Source organism: Anser cygnoides, chromosome 32 (genome assembly GCF_040182565.1).
Source record: "Anser cygnoides isolate HZ-2024a breed goose chromosome 32, Taihu_goose_T2T_genome, whole genome shotgun sequence".
NCBI classification, from domain to species: Eukaryota; Metazoa; Chordata; class Aves; order Anseriformes; family Anatidae; genus Anser; species Anser cygnoides.
The window spans coordinates 2,095,985-2,105,000 of NC_089904.1; the positions used below are offsets into that span (position 1 = coordinate 2,095,985).

The 9,016-nt window shown below is 44.6% G+C and overlaps 1 protein-coding gene across 2 annotated transcripts in view; it reads right to left on the reverse strand.

Moving 5' to 3' along the window:
* Positions 1-497: 497 nt before the first annotated feature.
* The window catches only part of HOXC6 (homeobox C6), a 13,857-nt gene continuing 5,338 nt past the window's right edge, over positions 498-9,016 (reverse strand). Inside the window, exons 2-3 of one of the 2 annotated variants that reach the window (XM_066985456.1) lie at positions 2,090-8,492; positions 498-855 (exon numbers count right to left, since the gene is read on the reverse strand). In XM_066985456.1, coding sequence (XP_066841557.1) covers positions 518-855; positions 2,090-2,489 — 738 coding nt within the window. In that variant the 5' untranslated portion in view covers positions 2,490-8,492 and the 3' untranslated portion in view covers positions 498-517. The remainder of the gene's footprint in view (positions 856-2,089; positions 8,493-9,016) is intronic. The other variant, XM_066985457.1, reaches the window with a different exon arrangement.

The following is a 9,016-nucleotide window of genomic DNA, read 5'->3' on the forward strand; positions in this document are numbered from 1 at the left end:
ATTCAGATTTTTCACCATGGGAGGAGAAACTCGTGTGGCTGGCGGAAGGGGAAGCGGGGGGGGGGCTGAGGCCGTCTCCAGGGCCGTGCCTCTCGCAAGCCCAATTTGGGGAAGGGGGGGGCAGAAGGTGGAGGAGGGGGGGGGCTTGAAGGTTGGGGGGGGGAGAGGATAAGTGTGCGGTTGGAAACAGTCTTATTCCGAGTGAGATAAATAGGCGATGTGTGTGCGGGGGGAAAGGGGGGGGGGCACTGAAGAGAGCGGGGAGTTCTGAAGTGTGTGGGGGGAGCGCTGGGGGGGTTCCACATTTCCACATTAGCCTTTTTTTTTATATAATTCCCCCCATTATTCTTCTTTTATAAGAATAATTATTATTTTTTTCTTTTTTTTTGTCTTTTTTTAACCGTAGCCAAACATTGTGCCAGTGATAAATAGGGGGGGGGGGTACTCTTATTTTTTTTTGGGGTGGGGGTGATCGGAGGGGGTGGGGGGCGGGGGTGGGGGGGGGTTGCGTCCCTTTTCACTCCTTCTGCTTCTCCTCCTCTGTCTCTTCTCGCTTCTCCTCCTTGGCCAAGCTATCGGCGGCGGCTGCGGCTGCCCCGCCGCCCGCCCCGGAGAGGGTCGAGCTCAAGTTGCTCTCCTTTTTCCACTTCATCCGCCGGTTCTGGAACCAGATTTTGATCTGCCGCTCCGTCAGGCAGAGCGCGTTGGCGATCTCGATGCGCCGCCGCCGCGTCAGGTAGCGGTTGAAGTGAAATTCCTTCTCCAGCTCCAGCGTCTGGTAACGGGAATAAATCTGGCGGCCCCGCCGGCGGTCGGCCCCGTAGCCCACTCCTAGGGGAGCCGAGACAAAACAGACTAAAAATCGTGAGCGCGGGGGGCGAGCGCCCGCGCCCCTCCGCCCCCGCGCAGCCCCGCGCCGCCCCACGCCCCCCCCCCCCCCCCCGCCGCCCCCTCCCCGGCACCCCCCCATTTTCCTCCTTTTTCATCCCCCCCTTGGCACGTTTTCCCTCGGGATGCTGCCTTTTTTTTTTTTTTTTTAAATCTCTTTTGTATTTGTGTTTTTTTTTCCTCCTTTATTTTTTAATTATTTTTAGGTATTTTTTTTCCCTTTTCACTTATTTTTTCCCTTTTCACTTATCATTCCCTTGTCACTCATCTTTCCCTTTTCACTTATCTTTCCCTCTTCACTTATTTTATCCCTCTTCACTTATTTTTTCTCTTTTCACTTATTTTTCCCTTTTCACTTATTTTTCCCTTTTCACTTATTTTTCCCTTTTCACTTATTTATCCCTTTTCACTTATTTATCCCTTTTCACTTATGTTTTCCTCTTTCACTCATGTTTTCCTTTTTCACTTATGTTTTAATTTTTTACTTATTTTTTCATTTTTTACTTATTTTTCTTTTTTTACTTATATTTCTTTACTTATATTTCTTTTACTTCTTTTCCTTTCTACTTCTTATTTTTATACTTTTTTGCTTCTTACTTATTTCCCTTTCCACTTATTTCCCCTTTTTTATTTATTTCCCTTTCCACTTATTTCCCCTTTTTTATTTATTTCCCTTTTCACTCATTTCCCCCTTTTTATTTATTTCCCTTTATTTATTTCCCCTTTATTTATTTATTTTTCCCTTATCTTTTTTTTCCCCCTTTTTACTATTCATTATTCATTTTTAACCCCCCCCTCCCTCCGCCATCTCTCTCCTTTTCCAGCCAATTTGGGGTTGCTTGGGGGGGGCGGGGGGGGGCAAAGTGCCCCTCGTCCTGCGGGGAGCACAACCGCACTTTCCGCCCCCATCATTAAAACTTATTTTACCCCAGTAATATTTTGTGCTTAACTCCCGAGCAGAGCTCGCTGCACTTTATTATAGATATTTTACACTCTCGAAGTCTTTTAATTAGAAAGAGCATAACAAGCCATATTTGCTTGCAACAACTTAACAAATAAAAGGCCTGTAGCTGCAACTGTGAAGGAGCTATATTATTGTTTTTATGGGGCCATAAAAAGTCGCTCAGCCTGTTCTGCTAGGGAGAAGGTCGTAAAGATGGTTCAGTTTATTTAATTTATATCTCCGAGCTGTAAAACTTACCACTGTGGGAGTTCATACGCTGCATCCATGGGTATATTTGAATGCTAGTTTTTTGTTCTTGCGAAGTGTTCCTGTTTTGGTCACTGGTAAAATCCTGTGCGATTGATGTCTGTGTATTATGTCCCATAGAATTTTGCCTGCAGCTAGAAAGCATGTCTTTTTCTTGGTAAAAAGCATTAGATCCATAGTCATAAGGTCCTCGGCTGGAGCTAAACACAACATTATCTTGCGGTGAATAAAAAGGAGAAGAATAAATCCGGTTTTGAGCAACGGCTGCTCCATAAGTAGAAAAATGCCTGACAGGGTCATAGGCAGTTGAATTGAGGGCTACGTTGGGAAGCACCTCTTGGCCACTGGTTAGATGGCAGGATAAAGATGGGTTTGTAAAATAGGAATTCATATCGTCCTCTATACCTGGCTGTGTGATTTCTTTAATATTTATTTCTGTCTCCAGTTTGTAGTCTGAACTAGATTGTTATAGGGAAGGCTCTGCTCCAGGACAGACAAAATGACAAAGTCAGCTGACCCGGGGGGAGCCAATGGGGAGGCGGGTGTCAAAAAGGGAAAAATTGCTTTTGCTTCTGTTGATTCCCTAGTTGAAACTAAGTGTGCATTGAAAGTAAGTCCTGCACCCCCAAAACCCCCCAAGCAGCCCCGGGGAGCCCGGGGGGGGCCGAGGGGTGGCGGCGCTCCCGGAGCCATCGCTGGGTCCTGCCCCGGAGGCAGCTGCGGCCAAGTGGGAGCTGGTGCAAATTTCCCAACCCAGCCTCAACTTTTCTCCCCCCACGCCCCCCTTTTTCTGCCCCATGGACACTGGGCTTCGGAGGCACCGTGTGTTGTGTTGTGGTTTTTTTTTTTTTTCCCTTCTTTTGGATTTTTTTTTTTAAAGAAATGTTTGCTTAATATCTTGTAATAAAATAGCTCAGAATTCACAGTAATAAATCTCAGATGTCCACAGAATATTAAGCCATAAATTATCCCGATTTTTTTTTTTTTTGTCTTGTTCTCATGTAGCATTGGTCAATATTATGGAATCAAATGGTTGTGTTCCTGATGAGAAAATATTACATAAAGAGAGGGGGAAAACATGGCGACTTCTGAATTGATAACGTGTTTCAGAGCATTCCTAAAGTATGTCTTTGGGAGGGGAAAAAAAGAAAAGACAGACAAGAAACACACAACATTGCGAACTCAGGTTAGCCTGGAAGTTAGGTTTCTCCTCTAGTGCAGTTTGACATTTCTCTCCTGCACGTTTCCCTGCTAATTTTCAACGTGTGGCAATGCTAGAGGATATTTACATTTTCAACAGCAACTACAACAACAACAACAAAAAAGAGCACTTCTATCCGTAATTGAGAGCAATTGGGAGCCTGGGCTGGGGACGCAACCTCGTGTTTATGTTTGCAGAAATTTATAGTTTCAGATATTTACAACTGATTGGGAAACTTCTATTGCAAATATTTAGTTAGATGAAAGAGGGGATTATATTACATCTTCTCTGGGTAGATTGCACCTAGAACTAATTGAAATGAAGACAGCTAATCTAATTTTAATTTCAATCTAGAGCCATAAATTGCCCCTTAAATGTAAAACATACCTGCTGATCTGTAAATATTGCAAGGTATCTTTATCATTCTGGTGGCTTCCTATTTAAAAATTCAATTATGGCGGGGAAACCCTGGCCTCCTCTCTCTTTTTTTTTTTTTTTAACCTCCTTCGTGTCCACATTTTTATTTTAAATGTAAGGGTGCGTGGGGCTGCTGACAGGAGGGTTTCTAGGTGCACACTCAAATTCGAAACTGAGAGCATTTGTTTGTCCTGTTCTCAATCAATGGACTTAATTCCTTTTAGCGATGTATCTCTAAAAGATTTTAGCTGACAAAGAAGGGTTGGGGGGGGCTGTATATTTTTTCCCCAGCTATAACAGGAACCCGGATGCCAACGGATTTTATGCTCTTTTTCCTCTGTGTAACAAAGCAAAGTAATCAATGGTAGCAATAAAACCATAAACGAGACTACAACTGAAAAAAAAAAGCTCGTGTATTCATCTTCTATAACGTTAAGGCTTCCCCTGAGTGTCACTAGGGGAAAAAATAAAGTTTCTAACCAAAAGAAGGAGATAGCTGCAAGTATGCACCATGTTATTTAGCACATGTACCTTGTTAGGGAGCGCAGCCTGACTTTACCTTAGGCTGCCCAACTTGTAGCCAGCCTAGTACAGATATAAGACTCATGGACATGGGGAAGATTTACAGGCGTTTTCCCCAAAAAAGCGAACTTCAGTTTGCTTTCGTTCCCCTCCTCTTCCTTTCCCCTTTCCCCCAGCCCTCTGGCAGAGCCTACCCGGGAATTTATGGAATCCAACAAACTGGAGAAAATAGAGAAAGTAGCAAAGAAATGCAATTACAGAGGGCTTTTTCCGCCTTCTGCTTCTCCCCCCCCCCCCCCCACCAAGCCAGAGGCACTCTCAGCTGGACATATCTGGAGAGCCAGGGCTGTGCTGCAAATATTGTTAGCCATGGGCACATCTCTGAACCCAGTCCTTTCAGGGCATGGTTACTTTGGAAACCAACGCTAACCCTGAAAGCTGCTTCCAGATATTAAATTGTTGCAGGGTCCAACAAATGGACTGGCCGGATAGATGGATGAATGAGGGCTTTGCAGTTATTGGCGTGTTGTCTTACCTTATGTATTGCTTACAGCCCAATGCAATTTGGCGAGTAAATTAAAAGTAGCTCCAGCTCTATGGGTTGGACCTTTGCTAGGGCAGATTCACGTGGGGAGTTTCACCTATGGAAGGGCATTTATAATGACGCCAACCTTGCCAAAGTTTGGAGGAAAGTCTGGTGCTGGAAGGACACCCTCTGGGCTGCTTTTTTAATTATTATTATTCTTTTATTTGCTTTTTGCTTTTGCTTCCCCCCACTTTTTTTTTTTTTTTTTTTTTTTGTATAGGTGCTCGGGGGCTGTTGTATCCGAGACCTGTGTGATAACCGTGTGACTAGGAGTCGAGAAAGTTAAGTGTTTTATTACTTCTCTAAACAGAGGGCAAGTCTTAAAAGTCTGGTCGATTTATAGTGAACAGAAACCAGCTGCCGTAAAGAAACTTAAAATAGAATCCTCTCCCCACGTTAAAAATCAGGTTTCTGGGTAGAAAAGAGAGACACAGAGAGGAGAGGGTAGGAAGAAAAAAAAAAAAAAAAAAAAAAGCACAGCCACCCCAAAAAGCTTCTGCAAATACAAATGAGGCATCATTAAAGTATGTTTTGCTCACTGCAATTCCTCAGTCTCACGTTTTGAATGCACTGGATATTTTTTTCCCATTGATATTTTCTAGCAGTTTGGGGATTTCTCGAAAGTATTTCATCAAGATATGTCACTACCAAAAAGGTATTTATTTTTTCCCCCATGAAAACATGTACAGGGAATATGTGGGGCGCTTTCTGGTTAAATTGGTCTGCAAACAATTATGTAAACTCATCAGCAGAAGCAAGAACAGATGTTTTATTAAAAGTGCTACACAGCAGTAGAAATATGTACAAGTCTTCGAGTAGCTCTTTAATAGGAGTTGCTCTTTGTTCCCAGAAAAGAAAAGCGCCCATAGAAATCTGAAATAACATTCACCACTCATAAGCCATATTCCCCCCTTTTTTTCCCCCTTCTCCCCACTCTGATGTTCACACAGAGAGGGAGGGGAGAGGGAAAGGAGGGGGGGGGGGGGAGAAAGAAAAAATATGTGTCGGGAGATTTCCTCCCCCCTCCCAGCTATAATTAGCGAATTGATGAACTGATTTAGAAAAAGGCTTCAAAAAAATGCAAGCCCAACACATGTGTTTTCTATCCCTCAGTAATTACTGAAAGGAAACAAATCCAAATCGGTGTCCCCCCCTCCCTCCTTAAACAGCCTACAGCCTTAATAAACCGCTACTGTCAGGCTCGCATTCTGCGCAGCCCTGCGAGCCGCGGGTTGTTTGTTTGAAGAGGGGCTGGGTGGGATTTGCCTGTTTTGTTCCAGCCACGTTGACCACTTGGGTCCGAGCCCGGCCCGGGGAGCAGCCGGGCCCCCCCCGCCTACCCCCGCGGCCATGCCATGCCCGGGGACCGGGACACACCGGGGGCACCGAGCCCCAACGTGCCCCCCCCCCCCTCCCCGGAGCAAAAAAAAAATCCCAATGGTACAAGCAGGGTGTGTGTGTGGGGGGGTTGTTATGCCAAGTGCTTGCAAAACGCCCTCTTTTTGGGATGCTGGCGGGCGGGGGGGGCACCCCTGTGCTGCAGAGGGGCGATGCCCCCCCCCAGATGTGCCCACAGCCCTGAGTGTGCAAGGCGCACACGCGCGTACACGCCACTGACATCTGGCCATAAGGCTGCGTGCTCACATCTGATTAAATACTTGAAGCTCTTAGAGGTAAATACAAGTGATGCCATTAAAAGCCTTTTTATTTAAACTGATTTCACCTTGTATATGCTATCTCTTCCTTCCCCCCCTTCCCTTTGCTTCCCCCCCCCCCTTTTTTTTTTTAACTTGACATTTATGGCACACGTGAGTCCTAATTATTTATTTGGGTCTTTCGCTGGGAATTTATTCCTGCTCTTTACAACAGGGCTTTCCTAGTCAAATATTGCTTTTGCTGTAAATAACGCTTAAAAAAAAAAAAAAAAAAAAAAAAAAGAACAGCAAAATAAAAAGGGCACCACGATAACAACAACAAACTCCTGGAGGTTTATGTGGAGCATATTCGCCACGGGCTACCTCTCCCCCAGCCTGAAATGGCTCGCATTGTTTTGGAGCCGTGTCTATTCTCTGCTCTCTGTAATTACAACCTCGGAGTCAGAGTCTGGGCAGCTCTTGATTAAAAAAAAAAAAAAAAAAAAAGAGAGAGAGAGAGAGAAGGAGAAGAAGATGAAATCTCTCCTTCCCCTGAATACTTCTATTCAGAGCTTGATAGACTGTTTAAACTTTACTCCGGCGCTGCAGACAGCGCGATTTGAAGAGGGTGGCCTATTTGGGAGGTTTATTTGCCAATTAAAAGGCATCTCCCGCACAAAGATGCACAGAGCCATAATTAGCGAAAACACCCATTTTCCCCCACCGCCACCCATATCTTTCCAAGAAGACGGGTTAAAAATAAATAAATAAATAAAAAATAAAAAGAAAAAAAATATAAAAAGAAAACAGCGCCGTTTCCGCGATTTTTTTAATGCGAAGCTCCGCAACACCCAGTTTCGCCCTAGGTAGATAAAGAAGGGAGCATTCACCGCCCCGCGGATGGGGTTCCCAGACGAGGCAGTTCTTTGCCTTCGCCTTTTCCTATTGATTTTTTGCTGCGTGGCGGTGGGAAATGGCCTTAAACGTGTTGTTGTTGTCCTGGTTTTATTCTCAGAGTTGGGTTAGGAAAGTGTGCCCTTCGGGCGCCCTGCAAAGTTCAGGGCGACTCCAGGTTGCAACGCGGAAAAAAAAAATCATATATATATATATATATAATAACAATGATAATAAAATAATAGTGGGGAAATACCCTGGAGCCGGGCTTTTCTCCTCGCCTGCAAAAGCCCTCATTCTCTGCACACATTTCCAGGGAAAGGAATGGGGTGGAAAAAAAAAAAAAAAAAAAAAAAGAAAGAAAAAAGGCAGAATTCTGGAAATTGTCAAAACACATGTCTCCTAAACAGGAAGCTGGGAGGTGTGTGGGGAAGAGACATTAATGTGTTCCTACTTCTGAAATTTATCCCTTCATTCTGCCGAGCCTTGAAAGCACTTTCTGACACTTTTAAGCGTTTATTTATATTTTCTCCGCGTCGATATTGCGACGGGCGGAGGAGGCTTTTCTTTCTGAAATATTCTGCCTAATCTGCGGGATTGATTTATTTCATTTTTCTTCTCCTTTCCCCAGATCCATTGGCGACCCCCGGCCCATCCAAAGGAGGCAGCACCGAAACCGAGCCCGGCCGGGGGGCTCCCGCAAACGCGGGGGCAAAAACCCCGGGCGCTGCAGCTCCACGCCAAAAGCCCGAGAAGTATCTCCAGCGCTAGGAAGGGGAGCCAAAAAAAGCGAGAAAGCCCCAATATTTTAGGAGATGTGAAATCGCTGAGTGGTGCATTGTTTACAGGGAAGTGGCTGGCGGCTGCGAAACATTCCTGCTGGCTCCTCCGCTAAAAGTGCGGGCGAGTGGGTGGATTTTTTTTTTTTTTTTTCCTTCGGCCTCATGCATGGAAATGTCTTTTTTTGCCCCAATTTTGCCGGGCGGAGGGGTGGGATGGCGTCACGGCGTGCCCGCAGGTAGCGGTGTCCCGAGCGGGGCGTTGCAGCAGGGAAAAAAATCTGATTTTTTTTTTGGTTGTTGTTGGTTTCCTTTGGGTGTTGCTTTTCGCGACGGACTGGAAACGTTCCCTAAAATCCCGCTGGAAAAATTAAAATGGCAAAAAATGAAAAGGACAGTGGCACTCGTGACGTCACGCTCGTCACGGACAATACTTGGTGGCGTAAAATCCCCCCAAAACGCTATTTTGCTGCATATGTGTGTGCACCTACATGTAAACATACGTACATACATGTACCAACGCGATTGCTTATGCTCGGTGTACAGATTAAAAATAAAAAGGAGTACGATGTTATTACGTTCCGCAAGGATAACTCAGCAGTGAAAAATTGTTGTCATTAACTATAGGCAGTTTTACACTTTATTCTTTGCAGATATGAAGGCAGAAATTTAATCATAGGTCGCAAGAAAAAAAAAATAATAATTCAGGAAACAATAATAGTTGCCTTAATGATGTTTCTTTTTAGAGGCGATCACTTAGGCAGAATTAAACTATATATTTGGAGACAACCTCTTGAGTACTTTGGCGAATTTATACATTTACATCGTCTTTAATCGAGCAACAATTTAATATTTCAGGATTTGCTTAAATACACTCATATTTTC